A 26,013-nucleotide genomic window follows, 5' to 3' on the forward strand; every position below is an offset into this window, starting at 1 on the left:
AATCTCCCACTGCTTCAGCATTTTTCTTTCCACCGCTTTCTCATTTCACAATGACAGTTACAGTCTATTAGTTGCTGCAATCACTTCTATCAGTAAAATGTATAGATGTGCCTTTACATAAGCACAATGAGTCAAAGAGAGTTCGAGAGAAATCATTGTGCAAATGACAAGAGTCACATTTCAGAATAAGGATTTTAGTTTTTAGCTCTATCTCTTTATCTTAAATATTAAAGCGGTATATTCACCAACCCATGCTTAGACTTTTTTGGAGGAAGTACAAAAGGCATTGTGCTAGGGATTTTTTTTTCCTTTTCTTTTTTGCAAGTCTAGTAAAAATAAAATCCAGCCAATGGCAAGCGTTCTTGAAATAAAATGTATTTCCAGGAGATCCTGATACTGTACAGTTTACAGTAAAACTTTGATCATGAGCAACTTAAATAGCTTCATTGATGATGAATTCAAAGACAACAAAACACTCTCGTTGTCAGATAAGATGATCTTTTCTGGAATCACACCATTTGAAATTAGTGGTAAAGTATTTTTACTATTTGATGATCATGTATGCTTAGATCAAAATATCTAAGACAACTTATTAGTGATTGATTAACGAGAATTTGTCTTTTATAAATGGAATTCATTTGTTATTGCATTAAACAGCATTATTTTATGGCAGTGACGTAAAAATATGGAAGGGTGACTAATTTTGGATTGTAGTTTTGGTCGTGACATATATGTGATGGGAATACATTGGTTTATGTCTATGCAAATACCTGTATATATGCATATGTGTCTATAGGGATTCTCAATCATCCAGGTCATGATTGTCCCCAGGGTGCTTTTCCAAAAGGGAACTGGACTTTCTTGGGTTTTTTTTCCTTGAAAACATTTTGCTTCTCATCAAAGAATCAGAATTGAAGAAGCTTCTTGGATGAGAAGCACAATCTCTTCAAAGACAAAAAAAACCCCAAGGAAGTCCAGTAGCCGTTTGGAAAAGCATCTTTGGGATATGCATAAGTGGTTTCTAAGGAAGGCTACTCCTTCATAGCATGGATGTTTGATGAATACTTTTTCTCCAGAATTTAGCTGAGGAACCAGAAATCAGAAACCAAGCAGGATAGGTCCTGGTTATGATTGAGATTGAGATGTCCAGAGCTAATGGGTAGAATAAGTGTTAAAAATATATCCTGGAAGAAAGCAATGGCAAACCACTTTTGCACATTGCCATGCAGGGACATCTGGGAAGAGGCAAAAAAGTCAAAATGGGGATTGCTTTTGCATAATTGAAGCGCCATCCTTTGGTATGTGCCTGGAGACAACATGCATGTGCATAGCAGTGGGGCTTCAGCTGCATAGTTGCAACCATCAACCTGACTTTTTTTTTTTGACATACATATGTACTTTGGACACCATGTTGACAAGAAAACTTCATAGATGATATCACTGGAACTGAGTCCAAACTGAGAGCATGGTTATCTTTTCAGTTCTGTACATTTCACTAAGAAAAGAGATAAATGAAATGTGCTTTTGAGTTATCTTGTTTGCTAAAAGATATTTTTAGAGAAATCAGCAGAAGTCTCATTATATATTAATCAAGGATGAATTTAAAGTTACCTTTCCCAATGTGCTATGACACACTAAGTGCTATTTTTCACACAGGCAAGGTTTCATTACAACTGTTTGTAGTGACAAGGAAAAAGGAAGAGTTACACACCTTTATTGATGGGGATTGTTGTCCCTTCAAAGTAAGACTGTGTCAGCAGGACTTTTCAAATGGATATTGGTGCAAGAATGGATTTCCTCAGAATTATTCAGCGTGCACCTATGTCAAGTTTGTAAGATTTTTCAACATTTATTCAGCTGGCTGTTGTCATCGAAATACCTTAAGAAGCAAAATTATACTGCTTAGTTGGTTTTATTTTTGTATTGATTGACTTGTATGACACTGACTTTTACAAAACTTTTACATTAAAAGATAGTGAAAATTAGTACTAAGGCATGACTTCTTCGGAGACTGTCATTTGTTGATTGTAATTCTTAGCAGATATCTTTAGAAATTTGAATGATCAAATATATTTCCAAATAAGCTTGCATAGTTTACACTTACACCACCTTTTGTCTAGAAATTAAGCAATTAACTCTCTGTTAAACATATCAGTAAAGGATAAACTGTTTGAATCCTGCTATTCAATAGGATCCTTTATACAACTTTGTGTATGTGTATGATCTGAAACTATCCTTATTTGACCAGTAATAGTAGTTTCAGTCACGTGTAGAGCCAAATGATGGACTTACATTACTCTGTATATTTTGTTTTTCCCCAAATTTTAGAACCAAACAACAAGAAAAAGAGTTGCCGATGCTGTGTTTGGTCTGTACTCGTAATATATTTGGTTGTTCTCACAGGAGGCATGGGATTGCTGTCTTATAAAGGTAACCTGTATTAAATGTAATTTAGTTTTTTTTAAATCAAAAGTTTAAAAACTGCCTGTTCTCACACTACTGATATTGGTAAATCTAGCTGAGTGAAATACTTAGTTAATCTGCTAACTAACTGAGGGTATCTATCCATTAACCTGGATAGATACCCTCAGCAGCATTGAAATATCAGTTCAATGTACTGTATATTGTGTGAAAGTCACAACTGGTGGTGAGGAGCATCAAATTATGTCCCCCAGGCATCCAGATGCTTTGTGGTGTCCTCTTTAACTGATTGCTGTATTTCAGATCATGAAGGGTTTTTCCCCCCCTATCATTAATGATCTAAAAAGAATACAGAGTTAAAAAGGTAAAGAGAACCCACCCATCCTAAAAAGTTCCAAAAAAGTGAGACCATTTTTAACTGGTACCTGAAAAATAAAAAACAGTGCCAAAAATGATTCTCAGTATTCACTAAATAACCTTCAGACCTTTAGTTTCTCAACTTTAGTTTTCCAGATGCTTTTGTTTTCAGCCACACGTGAGATTGATTAGTCATCCTGGGTTTTCTCATCACAGTTCAGGTAGCTCTTTACGATGCTTTTTATCTTGTCAGATAATATTGAATGTAAAAACAGCAGCAACACAATAGGGAACCATTCTGTAGTCGAGATTAAATTGCAGAAGTATCCTGGGGACAGAAGAAGCTAAAAGTGCCACTTGAGTTCAAGTATCCCTGAACCTTTAGCACAGGGTGAAATGCTCCCGGTTTGGACCGGATTGCCCAATCCGGTAGCCATGGCGGCGGGTGGTTCGGAGAACTGGTAGCAAAAATCCCTGGCCCCTCTGCCCCAATTGAGCCACACGGTCATCAGAGGGTGGTTTTTTTACTTTTAAAAGCATTTTTTCTTCAGCCAAAAAAAATGCTTTTAAAAGTAAAAAAAAGCCTCTGATGATCACGCGGCTCAGCTGGGATCGTCAGAACCCTTTAAAAGCATTTTTTCTACAACCTCTTCGGCTGAAAAAATGCTTTTAAAAGTTAAAAAAAAAGTTGGCCACACCCACCCAGTCACATTCCCCATCCCCACCAAGCCACGCCCACAGAACCGGTAGTAAGAAATTTTACATTCACCCCTGCTTTAGCAGCTGTGAATTATGACCAACAAGTGGGACACACCTGGACAGAAAATGTGGTACCATCACTTTTCTTATGATTGGTTTGTTCGTTGATTGATTGATTGATCGATTGATTATGTGCCATCAAGTTGTTTTCTACTCCTGGCAACCATATAGTTTTTCTCTATTTTTCTTTTAGCCTACATTTTAAAAAGAGAGAGAGAGAGAGAGAAGGAAAAGGAAGTGGGACATTAAAGCCTAGAAAAAAGTCAGGGAGAAAGGAGATGGGAACATCATACTAGAAAAATGGATGATGAATGCACACCAAGACAGAGTAAGACAGTAAATACAGGGATTTGTAGGTCAAGGTTAAAGGTCCTTGTGAGACTGCAAAGGTTAAAGGCAGGAAATTGGCTTTGGGGGTCTTGCAAATGTTCTTAGCTTTCTGGCTAATAATGATGATCTCCATTCCACATCTGCATCACTTGTTTTCTTAGTACTTAATGGTTCACAGCTGAAGCCAGGAATGTTTATACTGGATGCAGCAGGTAGCAGAAGCCACAATCTTGTGGCCATTCCACCATCAGTGATGGTACTATATGAATTTATCCGATGACAGTATATAGCTGATAACAAACGTGCCTCCAATATGAGCTGGAAATGCTGGTGGAAAAACAAATTGTTGGTCATGTTCTTGTGATTGCCACTTTTTAAATTTTATCCTACCTCTTCCTGATATAAAGAACATGTGCTGGAATATTAAGTGAGGTTTTAGTGCATTTAAATTGCATTTAAAGACGGGCATGGAAGTTCTGCTGGTGGAGCTAATTCAATCATAGGTAAAGGTTATCCTCTAATGTTGTAGTGATCACCAAATTGAGAAATCTTCCACTTCTACTCAATTTCTTTGAAGAAATTTGTTGTTCAGTTGCAAAGTTGTGTCTGACTCTTTGCGATCCCATGGACTGCAGCATGCCAAGCACCCCTGTTTTCCACTGTCTCTCTGAGGTCTGCTCAAACTCATGTCCACTGTGCTAAAGACACTGTCTAACCAGAAGAAACATTAGGGAACAACAATCTGGTCAGCCCCTGTCCAGTGGTGGGATTCAGCCAGTTCACACCACTTCGGGAGAACTGGTTGTTACTTTCTGAGCCATTTGGTGAACTGTTTGTTGGAAGAAATCATTAGGGCAGAGAACCAGTTGTTAAATTATTTGAATCCCACCACTGCCCCTGTCCCTTTGGAAATAAACATATCATGTCCAAAGACAATGTCCATAGATAATGTTTTCTTGCTTCGGCAATACCACTGTTCCCACTTTTCAACACCAGATTAAATTGTATTGCATAAAGCAATATATTTCCTCCAAACACTAACTTTGAAGTAGCAAATAATTACCTATTAATTAAAGTAAAATAATAAAACATGAATATTGAAAAGACAAGGGGCTAATCGAATCTGAATTCTGTATCATTCATGTCATAGAAATGTGAAAGAGTCAGTAGGATCCTACTACAATAATTGATTTGGTGTGTTTTATATAACACTAGCTGGACGCCCATGTTTCACTACAAAACTATGTGATCGGGCATGATAAATTGACACTTAAAGCCTGAAACTTAATGTAGAATGTGTAACTCCGTAGCATCAAAGCATGTTAACATAAGACAACTGGCAGTTATTTATTTATTTATTTATTTATTTATTTATTTATTTATAATTTAATTTCTATACCGCCCTTCTCCCGAAGGACTCAGGGCGGTTTACAGCCATATTTAAAAACACAAAATACAAACAAAAAATTTAAAAACAGAATTAAAACCAAATATTTAATAGGCCAAATCAAACTAAAACGGTCATAGACCGACGTAAAACCCATTTAAAAATTTCAATTTAAAATTACGCTTAGGCCAGTTCCGCACGATAAAATAATAAAGTCTTAAGTTCACATTTGAAGGTCCGGAGGTTGGGGAGTTGGCGCAACCCTGGAGGCAGTTCATTCCAAAGGGCCGGTGTCGCCATAGAGAAGGCTCTCCCCCTGGGGGCCGCCAACTGACATTGTTTGGTCGATGGCACCCTCAGAAGGCCCACCCTGTGGGAGCGCACAGGTCATTGGGAGGCTATCGGTGGCAGAAGGCGGTCTCGTAAGTAACCCGGTCCTAAGCCATGGAGCATTTTAAAGGTGATAACCAGCACCTTGAATTGCACCTGGAAGGCTACCGGCAGCCAGTGCAGGCCGTGCAGGATAGGTGTTATGTGGGAGCAACGAGGTGCTTCCTCTATCACCCGCGCAGCCGCTTCTGGACTAGCTGGAGCCTCCCGGTGCTCTTCAAGGGGAGCCCCATGTAGAGAGCATTGCAATAGTCCAGGCGGGAAGTAACAGGGGCGTGAGTGACCGTGTGTAAGGCGTCCCGATCTAGGAAGGGGTGCAACTGGCGAATCAGGTGAACCTGATAAAATGCTCCCCTGGCGACGGACATCAGATGTTCCTCTAAGGACAGCCAATCATCCAGGAGAACGCCCAAGTTGCGCACCCTTTCCCTGGGGGCCAGTACTTCACCCCCAACAGTCAGCGATGGCATAAGCTGACTGTACTGGGACACCGGAACCCACAGCCACTCTGTCTTGGATGGGTTGAGCTGGAACCTGTTCCTCCCCATCCAGACCCGCACGGCTTCAAGACACCGGGCCATCACCTTGACGGCTTCGTTGGGGTGGTTCGGGGTGGAAATGTACAGCTGAGTATCATCAGCGTACAGATGGTATTCCACCCCGAAACCACAGATAACCTCACCCAGCGGCTTCATGTAGATGTTGAACAGGAGAGGCGAGAGAACCGACCCCTGTGGCACCCCACAAGTGAGGCACCTCGAGGTCGATCTCTGCCCCCCTGCCAACACCGTCTGCGAATGGCCCGAGAGATAGGAGGAGAACCACCGATAAACGGTGCCCCCCCAATCCCTCCAATCGCCGCAGCAGGATACCATGGTTGATGGTATCAAAAGCCACGGAGAGATCTAAAAGGACCAGGACAGAGGAACATCCCCTGTCCCGAGCCCTCCAGAGGTCATCCACCAACACGACCAAAGCTGTCTCCATGCTGTATCCAGGTCTGAAGCCGGACTGGAACAGGTCTAGATAGACAGTTTCCTCCAGGTATTGGGGAAGCTGATATGCCACCACACTCTCAACAACCTTTACCAAAAAGCGAAGGTTGGAGACTGGACGATAGTTCGCCAATACAGCTGGGTCCAGGGAAGGCTTCTTGAGGAGGGGCCTCACCACCGCCTCTTTCAAGGTGGTGGGGAAAATGCCCCCCAACAAAGAAGCGTTGGTAACTCCCAGGAGCCAGCCTAGTGTAACCTCCCGTGTGGCCAGTACCAACCAGGAGGGACACGGGTCCAATAAACATGTGGTGGGATTCAGCCTACACAACAACCTGTCCATGTCGTCAGGAGTCACAGGATCAAACTCAGCCCAGGTAATATCCACAAGACCCGTCCCCATCATCCCGCCTGAATCTATCCAATCAGTGTCCAGTCTGTCCCAGATCCGAGCGATTTTATCAGACAGATACTGTACAAAATCCTCAGCACGCCCCTGCAAGGAGTCCTCCCGAGCCCCCTGCATAAGCAGGGAGTGGGTCACCCTAAACAGGGTTGCTGGGCGATTATCTGCCGATGCAATAAGAGCGGAAAAAATAGTTATGTTTTGCCGTTCTTATCGCCACTAGGTAGGTCTGAATATAAGACCTTACTAGTGTTCGGTCGGATTCGGAGCGGCTGGACCTCCAAACACTCTCTAGGCGTCTTTTCCGGCGCTTCATCTCTCTCAGCTCCTCCTTATACCAAGGAGCTGGTCGAGTTCGGTGCCGGGTCAGAGGCCACAAAGGCACGATGCGGTCCAAAGCCCAAGCCGCCGCCTCTTCCCAGGCGGTCACCAGTTCTTCGGCTGAGCCGTGGGCTAATTCCCTGGGAAACGGCCCAAGCTCCATCAGAAACCTCTCTGGGTCCATCAGGCGCCTGGGACGGAACCATCGAACTGGCTCCGGCTCCGGCTCCCTGCGGAGCTGTGTGGTGCAGCGGTTCGAAAGTCCAGTTGAAGGAGTAAATGATCTGACCATGACAGGGGTTTAAAACTTAGATCCCCTAACTCCAGATCATTAAGCCACTGTCCCGAGACAAAAATCAGGTCCAGAGTGTTACCCCCAATATGGGTGGGACCATTAACTATCTGAGTCAGGTCCAAGGCCGTCATGGAAGCCATGAACTCCCGAGCTGTTGTCGATGATTCACCCGCCAACGGCAGGTTGAAATCCCCCATAACCATAAGTCTGGGGGTCTCAACCGCCATCCCAGCTACCATCAGAATAGAGTTCCTTGCAGGTGGGGAGGGGGAATAAAATGTCTAACTCCTTAGCAACAGAGTGTGTGAATATAATACTGTATATGAAATACTAATGATCTGATGGTCATTTCAAAAAAATCCTTTCTTAGCAAGCACCTAAAAACCAAGAGGAATATACGTGCCAAATTTCAAGTTTGTAGGCTTTACCGTTCTGGAGTTTTTGTGATGAGTGAGTGGTATTTGGATTTTATATATAGAGAGAGATTAACAATAGCAATAGATCTGTGATTTGGCCAGGTATGACATGGAAGGACAAATCCTGGTGAGAGTTTTCACAAATTGTGATTATTTCTACAACTTCAAGAGAACATTCAAGGTATGAGAATAAGGCTCCCTGACAAGATAATAGGATTTGGTTAAAACAGGAAAATTCTTCACCTAATTTTACATTCTCCCAGGGCTATGTAGAAAAATGAAAATTAATTTAGAAAATTAGCACAGTTGGGTAATGGTGAATAAAGTTTGTCTATTTCATTACTTTCTGTTCAATTTTTCTTAGTCTTTACGATGCACAAAATTATAAATAGCATGGAAGACGGCAGAACAGCAAAATCAGTGGATCATCTTGCCAATGCCTCCATGGAGAATGAGATCATTTTTGGAATCAATCCTCAGAGCGGTCGAGAAAAATGGATCCACAATTTAAAACAAGAATTTCATGTAATCAAATTGAGCAATCAACATTTACAATGGGAAATGGCGAACATTACAGGTATATCCTAGCTTCGTGTAATCTGAATGCAGTTTTATTTTGTTTTGTCCATCTTCCTACTGTGCATAGTAAGTATTTTGAATCAGTAGTGGGTTTCAAATCCTGGAGCTACCGGTTCACTATTGGTAGTGCGCGGGTACACGCACTCACTTTGCGAGCATGTGGTGCTTCTGCACATGGGCGGAGCTTTGTGCCACCACCATTACCGGTTCACTGGAACTAGGGTGAACCGGGAGCAACCCACCACTGTTTTGAATGCTGTATACAAAATGGAATGGATTTCTTTGTTCAAATGTCACATTTATAATTCAGGGGACATTTCTGCTCTTGGTCTTCCTTTTGCTCCCTTGCAAGAGTTCATGGACAAGAGCTTAAATATAAAAACTTAAATTTGATTCATGAAGTCATTAGAATCAAATTCTGTATAGACTTTTTTTCTCTGAAGCAAATGTACAATTATCTTAATCTCAAAGGTTTCTGATCAAGACATTTTCAACACTCCCAATTTATGCTGAAGATAACCAGAGTATGTACATAAAAGCAATCATGTTGTCTCTGCCTCTGTGTATATTATGATATAACCTATATGGGGGTGGATGGGAGGGAGGGAGGGAGGGAGGGAGGGAGGGAGGGAGGGAGGAAGGAAGGAAGGAAGGAAGGAAGGAAGGAAGGAAGGAAGGAAGGAAGGAAGGAAGGATCCAATTTGCTACTTTCATCATTTTAGTGTAGGTGTTATAATGTTGTAATAATATGTGGGAATGACCTTGGGAGATGGAGCAAAGAGATGTTGTCTAGGCATAAGAGACAGCATAGCCTGCAGCTGGATAGTGGGTGAGGCAAGAGACTCAGAAAGGATCAGCCATAGTTTTAGTTTCTCAGGCTGTAAAGGAAACAATTCTACCTTCAGATTGTGTAGCTTTACAATAAAGTAAAATTGGATCATCTGGTCATGTTTCCTGTCTGGTCTACCAGATTGACAGATATAGGGCTGACAGATGTATTATTGAACTGGGGCACTGTGTTGGATTACGATCTGGGTTGGATTTAAATAACTGTTTGAAGCATGTCTATTGCTATTGCTGCCACCCACAGCTCTACAAGGTCACCAGAATAATCACATTAACATGCACTAGCCCACCCAGTGCTACCGTTCAGGATTGGGTATCAGCCCTTTCAATCACTTTAGCAAAGACCAGAAAATACTTTTTACACTGATTATATTCCTACTTGTCTGTATTTCATTAGTACATTTTTTTCTTCTTCATGTAGAGTTGTAGCTTGATGGAGAGGTGTTGAACCTATTAGAGTCTGCAGTAATTGGGTGGAAATCTCTTGATCTGATTATAAATACCCAAGAAAGCCCTTCTGTACACCTTGGAAATGTCTTGGTCAATAAAATGATGGGATGGTTTGGAACGAAACTGAAACAAGGAAATTTGAAAGGAATAGTTTATCATTTTGCATGGAAATGATACTGAGTGGAATTCAAACAAATGATCTAAATGTTCATACCCTACTGTAATCCGTGAAAACAAAATGAGGAAAAGGAGGTCATAAACACCATGGGAATGTTGAAAAGGGTAACAATGCAGGTACACATAATGTAACTAGAGAAATGTTAAAACAGGGTTTACATCTGGAGTAGCTGTGCAGCTTGTTTAATAAGCGTGTGAAAACGGATTGATTTTATTTACAGACTTGGGCTATTCCTAACAGATATCAATATCTTTTTCAGACCAAATTAAAAGCAGCATGACTCAAGGAATTGTAGGACCTCCTGGTGGGTAACTCTAGTATGATCTTCTGTTCTTCTATTCTTTCATTTATTGCTCCAACTTAATTGAGGGATACTTGGTGCACTCTGAGCTTGCTTGTTTTCATGCAGACATTACATTATTCCAACTAAATAAACTAAGGCAACATTAGAGAACACCAAGGACCCCTCACTGAGCTATAAATATTTTCCTTTACTGGGTCCAACATAATTCCTGTAAAATATCTGAATGTGACTAAAATTAAATGATATTCTATAAACAAGCAAATGTCATACATATCTGAGTTCTAGCACACAAAGTAGGCAAGATCAGCTGCTCTAAACTTCTACAGCATTCATTTGAAGCATGGTTACCAAATGGTTCATTTTTGTCTTACTGGATTCAACAAAAATGTCTGAGATTGTGCCTGTTGAACACCATTGGTGGATGGATCCACAGAAATTAGCAATAATCTGTATTTGTGCATTATTTGTAAAAGGAACTGGAGAACTAATCCCATTATCCAATTATCAAGGCTGGAATATACGTGCAAGTTTTTAAAAATGTATTTGAAAATGGATAGGTTAATGGAAATAATGTTAAAAGAAAAAGGCAACTAAGAAAATTAAAGAAATCATATTATGGAAGTTTCCAAAAATACCTGTTAAGCGAAATACATATTCTGGGAGAAATGTGCAAGAAAATGTACATGAATTTTCATGTGGATTAAAGAAGATAAAAGCAGTTAGATGCAGAAATCAGCTGGAACAAATATAAGGAATAAAAGGAGAAAAATTAGACGGAGAAAGTAATCAGAACTGACAGATTCACCTATCCCTGATGCAAATAGCCTGGGTTGGATAGCTGGACACTTGAGTAGATAGATCCCATGATTATGTATACAAAGTCCAAGATTTCTGTACATGTAGGCATTTCAGATCTCTTGCCAGATGAATACATGGAGGAAGATTGGGGCAACAGCTACATATTCCCTTCATTTAAAAACACATTTTCTGAATTTTTCCCATAATTCACCTCCAGCGATAAAAATACTTTTACTAATAAATTCATAGGCCAGTTATTGTAACATATAAATTTAGTGGCCCTTTAGACTGGTTTCTGCTGCTGATTTGTGTATGTGTGAGAGAGAGGGGGGAGGGAGGGAGGGAGGGAGAGAAAGAGAGAGATAGGGAGAGAGAAACAGAGAGAGAGAGAGAATATCAACTTTGAAGACCAGCATAAGAATCTTCTTTTTTTCATAATCAGGTCCCAAAGGAGAAAGAGGACTTCCAGGAAGAAAAGGTGACCAAGGTAATAAAGGTCATATTTTCAAATACTCAATATATAGTGGATATATATATACTCAATATATAGTATACCCCCCACTAAAATCCAAGACAGAGAACAAGAAAACGGCACAGCCCTCCTCCCATATATAAAAGGCACCACAGACAGAATCAGCAAGCTCCTCCACAAACACAACATCAAGACAGCATTCTGCACAAACAGAAAAATATCCACCATCCTAAGAAACCCCAAAGACAAAATTGAGTTAGAAAATCAAGGAGTATATGAAATCCCATGCACCGCCTGCCCCACCACATACATTGGACAAACCAACAGAAGAATAAGTGCACGCATTGAAGAACACAAGAACTCATTCAAAAAAGAGGAACCAACTTCTTCCCTGGTCCAACACTTTAAAGTCACAGGACATGATATTGACTTTAAAAGACCAGAACTATCGCCAAAACTGAACACTTTAACAACAGAATAATCAGAGAAGCCATTGAGATAGAAAACGCCCACACAGCATGAACAAACGAGATGACACCTCCCGCCTACCAGCCATTTGGAAACCCGCCCTTATTGACAAACGAGTCCCTAACACGAGGAATGACACCAGACCCACACTCACGAGGTCCACACAGGATGTCACCACCGCACATCCACCCAGAAAGCAGACCCAAACCCACACTGATCATGAAGCACGACCAAGGACCAGAAGCCAGACCGCAGCTGCAACATTAGCCATTTCAAACCCCTCCAATCCATTCATGCAGCAGACTGACACCCACTATGAAGATGTAGCACGACCACAAAGCCAAACAACAACTATGCAGCTCACCAGCTCAAATCCCCCTGCAGCACAGACTAGACTAAGCACAACCAAGCCCCCACCAACACAGGACACACCTCCAGCCAATCAGAGCACAGAAAAAACCCCATCCAATCAGAGCACAGCCAAGCTCCCACCCAATCAGTTCAAACCCCCACTAGCAGTTAAAAGGAAGAAACAGCTACGATCACACATTGCTCCCAGAAGCACGATGAAAATACTTTTACTAATAAATTCATAGGCCAGTTATTGTAACATATAAATTTAGTGGCCCTTTAGACTGGTTTCTGCTGCTGATTTGTGTGTGTGTGAGAGAGAGGGGGGAGGGAGGGAGGGAGGGAGAGAAAGAGAGAGATAGGGAGAGAGAAACAGAGAGAGAGAGAGAATATCAACTTCAAAGACCAGCATAAGAATCTTCTTTTTTTCATAATCAGGTCCCAAAGGAGAAAGAGGACTTCCAGGAAGAAAAGGTGACCAAGGTAATAAAGGTCATATTTTCAAATACTCAATTTTGAATTTAGAGCATTGATCCAGTTCAAATGTAACAACTCTGATCCATTAATAAGCTACATGCTTATATATTTCATGTCCCTCTTACTTGGCCATCTTCCTAAGTAGGATATGAAGTCAGGAACAGTCATGTGTCTTAAACCTAACAAAATGGCTTCCTGAGCTGAATTAATGATAGCCTGAGCTGCACCTTGAATTGTCATTGCAAATTGCAAATGTGGTTAGAACGTCAAATCCAACCTTTATAAATTCATTAATGGCAATAGTACTTAGACTTATATACCGCTTCACGGTGCTTGACAGCCCCCTCTAAGCGGTTTACAGAGTCAGCATATTGCCCACAACAATCTGGGTCCTCATTTTACCAACCTCAGAAGGATAGAAGTCAACGTTGAGTTGATCAGGATCATATTCCTGGCAGTGGGCAGAATTCGCCTGCAATACTGCATTCTAACCTCTGTGCCTCTTTAAAAAAAATTTTTATTTATTTATTTAATTTTGTCATAACAATATACACAAGGATAATGAGCAAAACACAAAAGATTATATAATATATAAACATATATATGGGGAGAAACAAGGTAGTATAAGTATATATATATATACTTATATACATATATATACATATATACATATACATATATATATATATATATATATATATATATATATATATATATATATATATATATATAGGGAAGAAACAATAGGACAGGAACAGTAGGCACATTTATGCTCTTGTGCACGCCCCTTAGAGTCCTCTTAGAAATGTGGTGAGGTCAACAGTGGATAGATTTTTAATAAAACTTTTGGGGTTATGAGAAGAGACCACAAAGTCAGGTAATGCATTCCAAGCATAGATAATTCTGTTACAGAAATCGTGTTTTCTGCAATCTAAACTGGTGCGGTTGACATTAAGTTTAAATCTGTTGGTAGCTCTTGTGTTATTGTAGTTGAAACTGAAGTAGTCATTGGCAGGAAGGACATTACAACGGATGATTCTATAAGCTAAACCCAGGTCCTGTCGAAGGCGACGAAGTTTCAAGTTTTCTAGACCCAGGATATCAAGTCTGGTGGAATAAGGTATTTTATTGGTTTCGGAGGAGTGAAGAACTCTTCTTGTAAAATACCTTTGGACACACTCAACTGTATTGATATCGGATATGTGGTATGGGTTCCAGACAGGCGAGCAGTAATCAAGAATTGGCCTAGCAAAAGTTTTATATGCTCTGGTCAGTAGCGTGGTGTTTTTGGAAAAGAAGCTACTAAAATAATGAATACCTGTTTCATTGCTGAAGTGCAGTCAATGTGAATTGAAATGGACACTAAAATAGGCAGCCAATATGTAATTTTTTTATGAAAATGGCAGATTCAAGGGCTAAATTTGAATCATTTTTTGGCAAGGATATCATATAAAATCTGCTATAAACCCACAACTGTGATATCTTTCAGGAGATAAAGGTGAAAAAGGAGACATTGGTTTAACAGGAATTGAAGGAAACCCGGGAACAAATGGTAAGCAAATAAAACCACAATCCCCATCTTTGAGCAGAGGGCTGAGGGTGAGGTGGTGATATTACTGACTTTTGGATTTTTTAAACTGAGTGAGTCCCTCCTTTCCCCCCCCCCCCAGGGATCGGACTTCCTGGACTCAAAGGAGAACCTGGTAATTCCTCAGCTGCAACCTGAGCCTCTATGCTGTGAAGACAAGAGGGGTGTTGTCCAGTCCATATGAACCATTTAATTTCTTTTGGCTGTTCCTGTGCTTCACCCTGTTGGACATCACTCTAGACCTTGGTGTTCAGGCCATGACCCCACCTCAAGTACTCAAGCATCTTTGCTACTTCTTGCAGAAAGATGTCTCAAGAGAGACTCAAGAAGAATATTAGACTACCAAGCAGGCATTGGGGGGGGGGAATAAACATTGTATTAGTCTTCTGAAGTGGTGGGAAGAGATTCATTTTCATTAGAATCAGTTATTGCCTTATATAGATTCCTGCATGCCAGGATATGGGGTACTGTACATTACAGCAAGCTCTCTATGCCAGGGGTGTCCAAACTTGGCAATTTTAAGACTTGTGGACTTCAAGTCCCAGAATTCCTCAGCCAGCTTTGCTCCCAGCAATTTACCTCCTTGCAGCAAGCAGCAGAGACCTGCGCAGCAGTAGGCAATGGCAATCCCTGCAGCCTGAAATAGCTGAGAGTCGGGAGGCTGATCCAAGGGACAATCAACTTGTGCTAATTAGGCTTTGCTGAAACTGAAATGGGCTGTTTCTTCTTGTTGCTTGCTGCAGGGAGGTTAATTGCTGGGAGGCAGAGGCCAAAGGGTGGGGGCCAGTGGGTGGGGGGCTACATTCATTTTCACCCCCATTTAGGAGGAAAAATGGTGTGTCTTATACTCCGAAAAATACGGTATATACATTTCTGCTAAACTGTAAATCGAGCTCGGTGATACTTAATCCCTAGTATATACAGAGAATAAGATTGCATTTTAACGTATCCTATATATATTTTAGGAGTTCCAGGAATACAAGGATATGCTGGTTCCCCAGGAGAAAAAGGTGATACAGGTAATAAAGTAATCAGATGCTGAAATTCAAGTAAAGTTTAATTTCATTGCCAATTCTTGTTTCATATTTATTTTTCTTTTCTCTATATTTTGCTTATAGGAGCCATGGGACCAAAAGGGACAAAAGGAGAGCAAGGTTTACCAGGTAGTCTATTTCATGCTGGTGGCTGGATTTGCCCCTTTAAATATTTTTTTCTTAAAGTGATTCTCCTGGGAGATCCTTAATTAAATATCACTTGTTTTGCACTTGACAACTTCACTGGTCATACCAGGGAAGTCCAGTCTCGCATGTTTCAGTTGTGGACTGAAGTTCAGAGAAGTTCCAAAGCAAGACAGGGATCAGATGATGGTGACTGAAGAGTCTAGTTTTCAGTCTTGTGAAAAAGGAACATATGATTAATTATATATTATATTATCAGTGTATTTGTACAGAAGGAATTAGGATAGGGCCTTTCAAGATCTTCTTACTTGGGAGACATGGGGAAAACATTGGGTAAGTCTTGGGTACAATTCAAAGGTACCATATTCTACCCCAGTTCATAGAATGAAATGTCATGGACTGCTCTTGGTTCCCAGATCTATTTCTAGTCAGAGATAAGCATGCATCCAAACTTGGAACTCCTTTTATCTTCCAAAGTTATGACTCCCATCCTCCAAATGTCTAACTTGGTCTTTTCAGCCTTGAAACCTTAATATCTTAATATCTTAATAATTCTGTTTATAGACCATATCAAGGTTTGGAAAGGTTGATCTAAATGCATATAGCTTGAGCAACTGCATTTTCCAATGTTAAGACTGAAATAAAACCAGCAAGGCCATTTTACTGAAATGAAATTAAGACAATTTAGCCACATCATTACTATGGGTGATTGTGCAGACAGTGAGATGTTTAGAGAGGGTGTAGTATTTTTATCCATCTATCAAGTCCTTCCCAAGGACTGTTGTTTGATGACATATTTTATATATACAGTAGATGACAAAGAGATAGCTATAGATCATTTGATAGATGATGAGAGACAGAGAGAGAGAGAGATACAGTAGATAGTGATGATAGATAGATAGATAGATAGATAGATAGATAGATAGATAGATAGATAGATAGATAGATAGATAGACAGAAAGACAGACAGACAGACAGTTACCGTAGATAGAGATATATGATTTTGTAGAAGCTACAAATGCTGAACAATTATCTCTATCTTTCTTTCAGTATAGCCAATGTGTAACACATATTTCAAAGGAATAGACAACTGATGCTAATTCATAGTTGCATAACCATCACCGCAAAGATATACCATTAAAATTTGGAGAATGAGGTGATGACAGAAAGATTGCTAAAAATAATGTGAAGTTTCTCATGAAATTATGTGCCAAGATGCCATAATTCCTCAAATTACTATGCATTAGATTTGTGCCAAACATGCTAATTGAGGGATGTGCAATGTGAATAGCCCTAATTCCTCCTTAAGGACCCCTGGAATTCCCTCAATTATATTTAGAATTCATTGAGTCATCATTTCTTATCATTTTAGGCAAGAAAAATATGCAAAAAATATAAAACTGGATTAATAAATACAGGCCTGCTAGGGTGTATAACATGATCTGTTTGCATCATTGCCCTATCTACTGCAGCTTTCCATCTTCATGAAAAATGCTAAATTGACCCTGCACACCAACATTTGTCTCCTCTATTGTAACCCAGGTTTACTTAATCATATCATATTGAATTAAACCAGTTCCCTCATTTGTTCAGCACCCTGGACCATAAATTAGCTAGTAGGGCTTAATTCAAATGACATCCTGGGCTGCAAACTAGCCATCAGTTCTACGCCTTAAACCTTGTATAAACCTGGCCCTTCTACTCACATATATCATGCTAAGCAATAGGCTTGCTTTTGGTGTGAACAGAGCCATCATGGTTTGTTAAGCTATGACTTATGACTTATCATTTTGTGGAAAGCCAGGCACTGTGACAACACACCAAAGCAAGTCAAAGTTTATTGTAAGACTACTGCAGCCTACAATTGTCACTTGAATCGCAGTAAGATTAAATCTCTTGAATTCAGTACTGGACACTGAGTACCGTGGCTCAATTAAAAATAATGATCAAATGCACGCATCTCTTTTATATCAGGTTTATCTGGAATAAATGGTGAAAAGGGATCAAAAGGGGATCTTGGGCCTGCTGGACTGAAAGGAGAACCAGGACTGAAAGGAGAAATGGGGGAGATGGGATTTCCCGGTAAGACGAATTACTATCGTTTTGAAGTGAGAAATATTTTCTTCCTACTTATTCTTAACGGAATGCAATTCTGCTGGTGCTATGAGAAGAGAAAGAGGTGAATGATAAACTAGCCTGATTCTGTGGGGTTCTTGGTGCTCTAGAACTTGGTTTAGAGCCATGATGGCGCAGTGGTTAGAATGCAGGACTGCAGGCTACTTCTGCTCACTGCTGGCTACCAGCAGTTGGGCAGTTCGAGTCTCATTGGCACAAGGTTGACTCAGCCTTCCACCCTCCCGAGGTCAGTAAAATGAGGACCCGGATTGTTGGGGCAATAGGTTGACATGTAAAACCACTTAGAGAGGGCTGTAAAGCATTGTGAAGTGATATATAAGTCTAAGAGCTATTGCAGGTGTTTCATTACCCAGCTGCTTGCCACTGATGATGTTACCTAGTTGGGATATGAAACATTTGTAAGAAAACAATCAAAATCATAGAGCACCAAGGACCTCACAGTTCAACTCTGAGTTACAAATATTCTTGTCTATTGTCCAGAGTCTCTGGGCTGTATCAGATATTTTGCGGGGTTGCGGGCTGTGTAAATTACAGTCAGGGGATGAAACAGAATGAATTCATCAGTGTAGCATGGATTCCCACCAGAAACGTATGATATTGCTTTTGTTACCTGAGTTTGCCCTCAGGACTGTCAAGCTTAAGGCTACCAAATTTGGGTTGTAGATCTAGGCTATCACTAGATGGCAGAGTTTCTTGTGTTTTCTTTGCTATCATCTATCATTTCTTTGCAACTGAAATCACTAATGCCTAATTTCTTTTAGGTTCATTTTTAAAAGGAAAAGTAGCTTATTTAGTTTTCTTATTACAATATGGGTAGCGTACTACATTAACATAATTCCAAGAAACATTGTAGAAAAAAAAATCTACCATGTAAATTAAATTGGGTACTATGAACTTGAAAAGTTATCATATATAAGAAGTACTCCAATTATAATAATTATTATTAAGGTAAATCATAAAATCCAACCAATTTGATCAAATTATGGTTCCTGCTTCTGAAATCTAATGACTTTTTTTAAAAAAATCATAAAATTAAGTTTGCCTATGATTTTTTTTCCTAATAGGTTTTCCAAACTACATTAAAACTCTCCCCAACCCATTTTAGGTATTTTATGTAATTTACTTATATGTCTCTCCATTTAACAAGCACTTTATTTCCTATTCCACACTGTGTTCAATCATTTATTCAAATCCAACCAAACTCAACTCAAAACTCAACTCCATCAGTTCACAGCTGTGACTGTGGGTACTTTTTTTTTTTTAAAGAGAAGTTGCAAGTTAGATGTGTTGTAATTGTTAAATACTTCTGTGTATTTAATTCTAATTTCAATTATTACAATTGTAATTGAAATTGCAAATTAGATATGCTGTAATTGTAAAACACTTCTGTGACCCAAATTAGCACAACCTTTGTTAATTGGAGAGCCTTCTAGATGGGTAGATGGCCTTTGTTTCTCATAATTCTCTAGCTAGTTTGTCATTCTGGTTGTGAGTTATGAAGGCTACCTTCTAAATCATGTAGAAACTCCAGATTGAGAAAAATCTGTCTTAATTCATCATTCACAAATGATCTCAAGCGCCTGTTGACCCAGAAACAAAATATACAACTTCATCATTAATAGAAAGAGCTAATTGATTAAAGTGTGATTGTCTTCAGTGAAGCAGATATTAAGCAAATTAGTTTTGTTATGATCATGCTGCAACCGAAAACAAATCAGGGACTATACACATGAGAAAACTTCTGCCTTTACGCTTAGTGTGTTTAACTTGCTAAACAGGCTTACCAGGATCAAAAGGAGAAGCTGGTAAAAGTGGAATCATAGGCCCAAGAGGATTAACTGGTCTTCCAGGAGAGAAGGGAGAAAAAGGAAATCAAGGCCTGGATGGTAAGTGAAAGCAACCAAGTGCTATATTGAATGTCATGTTTAGATCACGGAGGATAGTCAAGTACTCACTATACTTTCATTATTTATGTGACATTTACTATTTTCAGAAGTAAATAGTGGGAACATGATATGGGTTAGTATTACGGTATCATTCAACCAGCAACTACTCGGACAACAAACAAACCATAGTCAGCCATATTTTAGCAGATCCCTTTCTTACTGGCATCTTAACAATCTTTACACTGACTAGTTGGTCCTTCCTGTTTCCTTTCTTAATTTTTTTTTGGGGGGGGGAACATGGTAGCCGACAGAGCAGAGGCCTATAACACATGGAGTGGAGAAAAAACCAAAATTCACATCTTCCATAAGGAATGGAATAGAACTGGGAACAGCAGTGCTCTTCTGACAGTTTGAGGTCATTCATTCCTCTTGTCTTTGTGTCTTGAGTCTTGAGGGGAAATTTTGCTGTAGAGTAATAGATACCACATCTAGGTGAACAACTTAGGACTATAGGTGAGATCTGTAAAACTACTACAAGCCATGTATAGGCTATGTTTAACCTATTTTGTCTATAATCTGGGTTCCTACATCACATTAGATTTAACCATGTCATGGCATAGGGCTGGGGTCTTCAAACTTTGCAAATATAACACTTATGGACTTCAACTCCCAGAATTCCTTATCTAGTCATGCTGGCTGCGGAATTTTGGGAATTGAAGTCCCTAAGTCTTGCCAAGTTTGGAGAGCCCTGGCTTAGGGTATCATGTGAATCAGTTCTATGCCATGCCTCTGAAAGGCTAAGGAAAAAAAGCTAGTCAGATATTCTCATTGTGAAGGAAGTGGTCTAAACAATCTTGTTCTGCTCCATGAATTCATTCCTCAGAATGCTATTAATATATCCAAAGTGTTGTCCTATTGACCACTAGGGGAAATAGTAGAGATAGCAGGTAATAGACTCTTTGTTCTTCTGAAATTAATGTCCCTACTTTGATTGTTCCTGATAGAAGACTGATGCTCTTAGGCTGTGCCTTCAGTCTACTATTTATAAGGGGGGGGGAATAATTTCTTCTCATTTCCATCACTATGACATTAGAAAGCTCAGAGATGCAAGTTTATTTTGGGTTCCGTCAATATCAAGTGGAAGCCCTAATAATGTCAGTTGTACCATGAGGTCATCACATTAATAGCCTACTGTCCGTTGCATTGTTTTTTGTTATTTTGTGATGGTCTCCTGAGACATATGACATCATGCTCTGTGCCCATGACTGGATTTAGTAACTTTCTTAATCAACACTATTCTCACCCTTTGAGGCCTTTACACTTATTAGCTTTGGTTCCACTTGGATATATATGAATCCTAAGTGAATAAACTGGAGAATTCCAAGCAGATTGACCTCCAGAGTTGACCAAATGTTTTTATCCTGCTTCAGAATGATGACATCCAAATGATTATCTTCAGAGACTTAATTTTGTCAGGTGATGGGCACTGGGTAAATTCTACTATCTCTCGCTGCAGCCCCACACAGTCCCTCTAATCCTGATGCTGAATAGGTAGTTGGAAGGATGGAATAAATTATAATTATTTAGTGTCATCAAGTCAGTATTGACTCCTGGTGGCTGCTTGGACAAGTCCCTGTAGTTTTAATTCTTCTTGTCTCTGTAAGAAGACAGAGACAAGGTTTTTGGGGAGTGGTTTGCCCTTTCCTATTTCCTAGAGTTGAGAGTGATTGGCCCAACGTCATCCAGCTGGCTATGTGCCTACATAGAAGTAGAACTCGTTGCCTTCTGCTTTCTAGCCCAGATGCCTTAACCACTACACCATACTGGCTCTGTTGGATAGATGGAATACCACTTACACAGTGTTCAACTTTACCTGTCTCTACTCCTTAACTCAACCATGGTGTCCTCCAGAGTTGTAGATTTCTTCAGAAATCTAAAGAAACATAGCACACCTGGGTTGGGGAAATCTCCCTTAAATCTCCCGTAAGTGGGCACTATTTTTCTTTTAAGATGTACGAATTGAATATATATTATCATTGGGATAATTTATTCAAATATCATTTGCTGCCTTTAGTTTCTGCCTTATGACTTTTCAATAATGGATTTTTGAAATTGTTTTTCTCCCACCAAGACCCATGATGATTTAATGTTTTTCATTAGTCTTCCACTCAAGGCATTAGTGCTACATTTGACATTCTAGAACTATAATCCAGTTGGTAGTTTTACTTATCCCTAAATATATTCCTGCAACCGCTCCTTCATGTAGAAGTTTCAAAAGGTGTATTCTCCTATTCTCATCACCTCCATCACCTCCATCCTTCTCCCACCAGAAATCATCCAGGAGTGCGACCAATGCTGATTGGTCTATATTTTCTATATAACATATCATTTCATATGTCATGCCATGTCCTTTCACTTATAAAAACACATTCAGACATATAGACAAGGAAATATTATTTTCTCTTTCAGGTCTGCCAGGTTTGCATGGTTCTCCTGGACTACAAGGAGATAAAGGTAAATTATGTTGTGTAAATGCAATTGAAATGCCCTTCTTATAACCTATACCAGAGGTATTCAAACTTGGCAGCTTTAAGACTTGAGGACTTCAATTCCCAGAATTCTCCAGCCAGCTATGCTAGATGTAATTACATTGTTGTTCCTAAAAGAGGAAGTGACTGCTGCTCACTTATTTGGCATCAGATTGTATACTTTAAAAGTGTATTTGCAGACTTTCTTCCCCTTTTTCTCCTCTTTCATTGATCAGCTCTTTCTACCTCATGAGGAATTATCAATTTATGATGGGATTTTGACCTTCCTCCACATTAGTCAATGGACTGGGTTTCTCCCAAATGGTAAAAATGAATTTTGAGTCTCGGTGGCCTTATCCCTTCTAAACACCATTCCATGTTATAGATTTACAGGCAAAAATTGTTCTTACTGACATCAGCAAGAAACTATTCATGGTGATGTGAATCAGCAAAAGATGAGGCAGGATACGGTGGCCATTCTCTGCATTTCCTTTTGATACAAAGCTGCTTACAGCAGGAGGTTGACACTAAGAGCAGATTTTGCCTGCAAATCTATAATGTGGAACCAAAGGGGCAAATCTACAGAGCAAAATCGTCTACTGTAGTCTGGCATAACCTACAGGTAGTCCTTGACTTACGGTCGCTCACTTAGCAACTGTTTGAAGTTACAATGGACCTACCAGAGCTACTTACAGTCTAGGTTTCAAGGTTCTGATGACTGCCCCCTTTTGGTCATGTGGGACGCTTGGCACATGGCCTGCATTTATGACCATTTCCAGTGTCCTGAAGTCATGTGACTGGGATTTATTACCAGAAACTAGCATTTACTTATGGTGTCCAGGTAGAATGGGTTCACTTAACAACTGTCACATTCATTTAATGATTGTGGTACTCATTTAATGACGGTGGTGTTTGCTTAATCACAAAACTGTTGTAAAATTGGGCACGGTCACTTGATGACTTGTTTGATGACCAACAGGTTCAATTACACTCATAAATCAAGGGCTACCTATAGTATATGTACCTTCTGATCTACAATTTCCAGAAGCCTCAGTTTACATGACTAACGTTGGCCTGGTTTTTAGACACAGTGGTTGTGAAGTCTAGGAGTCTAGTTCAAAATATTTTGACAGAACATGATCAGGACTGCTGTTCTATTACTAAGTAACCTTTTCTTACCAAATTAAAAGGAAGGTTCTTAGCACACCTTTCTTTGTACACAATATGCAACTAAGTTATTCCTTCACATTTGGTCTGCTATCAATCACACCCTTTGATTCGCTTAACAGGCACTGCTGGAAATGTGGGTTCACCAGGACTTCGCGGCCCAAAAGGTGATCAAGGGGAGACCGGAGCAGCAAGTCAAGTTCCAGGTAAGCAAATACCATGGGCTTTTTAAGAAAAAATTATTATTGAAGTTTATATTCCTCTGGTCTCCAGTTCAATTAATAATTTTTCATACATAAAAATTCTTTTTTCCTGAATGCCAATTGTATAGCATTTTTAAATTCGAAAGTCTTTTTAAAAAGTCCTTGTATCAAAGAAAGAAAGTAAAACTCACCAGGTGTCAAATTAAACTTGCCATTTTGAAAGTCTCTAATATCCATGGCATAGTTAGGTAGATCATCTCCAAATGTGATTACAATGTGAGCATAGCTAGTTTAACATTCTTTTTAAAGGCACTGCTACAACTGACAGCAAGAAGTTATCCTCTTGTTTCAGGGCGCTCAGTCCAACAGGGGCATTACAATCACCTTGCAAGGAGCTGCCATTCAGAACTTGTGGACAATCTCCTGTTCTTCTCTTCTCCAGAGAGTTTCCAAAGAACTGGTCTACTTGCCAATTCTTCATGGCAGTCCTAGTCTCTGCTGTTCATAGAGACATATTTAGTCAACCATGACTCACCTGACAGCTAAAAGAGTTGCAAATAGCATGTGGAAACATTAGCTTCCAGAGACTTTCTAATCTGTAGTTCTTTTTTCTTATCTCAGGCCCACGAGGACAAAAAGGTGATCAAGGTCAAAAAGGTAGTAAGGGAGATAAAGGTAAATTCCAAAACCAATATCAATATTTTGCACATATATATAATCAAATGCATGTGAACTTTATGTTTCGTTTTGGCAGAATATGGATTTATCATGTTTAAATTATTATAGGCAAGTATAGCCAAAGGGCACTTGTGATCACTCTCAACCCACTCTCCATAAATTCTTTTTTAATGAAGTTACTAGATTACCAATATGCCTTGTTTGGTTGATCTTTAATAGAAAGCCACTATAAATATTCTATAGTGCTGCTTCTCCAATTTTGTTGTTTCATACGTGAGGGAAAATTAGCCTATTATGGTAGTAACAAAGAAAGGAATTGCAAGCAAAAATCCATTCTAGGACCACACATTTTCAAGGGGTCCATGAAGTCAAATAAATACTTTAAAATTTCTCTGTTTCAATTTCTAATAAATATTGATAGGCATAACCCACACAAACCAAACTTTTCAGGATCCTCCATCATTTTTTTAAAAAAAATTAAATATATTTTTTAAAATGGTCCTAAGACCAAAGTGTTTGGGAACAATGGGTCTATGAGAACTCTTGCGATAGTTGTGCCTTGGAAATTGTGGCACACAAGTAGGACAGATAATATCTTTCTGGTGCATGTTGTATTTGTTTTATTCATTTATAACTCCATTGTGTACCGTTTTCATTTATGATTTTTTTAAACAAAAAACAAGTTATCTGAATGTTTCATTAACACTTGTTTTTTTAATTCTCTTAAAACAGGATCACCAGGCCCACAAGGTTCTAAAGGTGAAAGGGGCATCTCAGGTAAATTATTCCCAACAAACAATTTGTAAAACTTTTTTGAACATGTGAAGCTCCATATGAGCTGGGTTTCTTTATCTAGCATCAGAGCAAAACCATAGCAAAAGCACAATAAAAGAACACACACATATAGCTATGCCTGTTCCAGAAGTAGGCAAAATGGAGATAGTTTCCTTTGTATCAGGAGTTATAGGTAAGTAATATGGTGCAGTCCTTTTGTTAGAAAAGATATTTTTGCTTATTATCCTTTGTATTCCTACATTTTAATCCAGGGGTTGTCTTCAGGACCTAACTAATTGTTCGTGTTACATTATTCTTTGCCAGGAGTGGCTAATCCATTCAGATGAACTAGGTGGTCACCTGGGACATCTGGTTTAGTAGAGAAACCAATATTAAGAAACAAAATCAAAATTTACAAACACCAAAATAAATTTATGGAGCATCAGTTGCAGTATTTGCTGAGAATGCTGCATTAAAAGTCCTCCATTTCCTTCTAAAAAGTTTATACTGAACCCTCCTTTAGATGTGGAAAATTACAAATGTATTGCTGGAATAGAAAGGATGGATACTTGGTGTAATCAAACCCTTAATGCTTTTGCCATTGTCTTTTGAAATTGCATACGCGAACAACCACAGGATTCGGTGCTTTCCTGAGACTCATAGGACAAGACAACCGTGGCCGTGTGGAGATTCTTCACAAGGGGCAATGGGGCACCATCTGTGATGATCTTTGGGATGTGAATGATGGCAACGTGGTTTGCCGAATGCTGGGGTTCAATCGAGCTGTTAATACCTTCACTGCAGCTGCAGGTAATCTACTTCACAACTTCCATCAAATCAGAAAGCAAGAGATTTTGTCTTTCTTTCTTTCTTTCTTT

At 39.5% G+C, this 26,013-nt stretch overlaps 1 protein-coding gene across 1 annotated transcript in view; it reads left to right on the plus strand.

The window, feature by feature from the left end:
* Window positions 1-372: 372 nt before the first annotated feature.
* Window positions 373-26,013, plus strand: part of MARCO (macrophage receptor with collagenous structure) — a 28,135-nt gene continuing 2,494 nt past the window's right edge. Inside the window, exons 1-16 of the mRNA XM_058194508.1 lie at window positions 373-530; window positions 2,329-2,430; window positions 8,439-8,651; window positions 10,387-10,431; window positions 11,672-11,716; window positions 14,487-14,549; window positions 14,668-14,700; window positions 15,551-15,604; window positions 15,704-15,748; window positions 17,738-17,845; window positions 19,678-19,785; window positions 22,255-22,299; window positions 23,603-23,686; window positions 24,305-24,358; window positions 25,094-25,138; window positions 25,772-25,945. Coding sequence (XP_058050491.1) covers window positions 425-530; window positions 2,329-2,430; window positions 8,439-8,651; window positions 10,387-10,431; window positions 11,672-11,716; window positions 14,487-14,549; window positions 14,668-14,700; window positions 15,551-15,604; window positions 15,704-15,748; window positions 17,738-17,845; window positions 19,678-19,785; window positions 22,255-22,299; window positions 23,603-23,686; window positions 24,305-24,358; window positions 25,094-25,138; window positions 25,772-25,945 — 1,324 coding nt within the window. The 5' untranslated portion in view covers window positions 373-424. The remainder of the gene's footprint in view (window positions 531-2,328; window positions 2,431-8,438; window positions 8,652-10,386; window positions 10,432-11,671; window positions 11,717-14,486; window positions 14,550-14,667; window positions 14,701-15,550; window positions 15,605-15,703; window positions 15,749-17,737; window positions 17,846-19,677; window positions 19,786-22,254; window positions 22,300-23,602; window positions 23,687-24,304; window positions 24,359-25,093; window positions 25,139-25,771; window positions 25,946-26,013) is intronic.

Source organism: Ahaetulla prasina, chromosome 1 (assembly GCF_028640845.1).
Source record: "Ahaetulla prasina isolate Xishuangbanna chromosome 1, ASM2864084v1, whole genome shotgun sequence".
NCBI classification, from domain to species: Eukaryota; Metazoa; Chordata; class Lepidosauria; order Squamata; family Colubridae; genus Ahaetulla; species Ahaetulla prasina.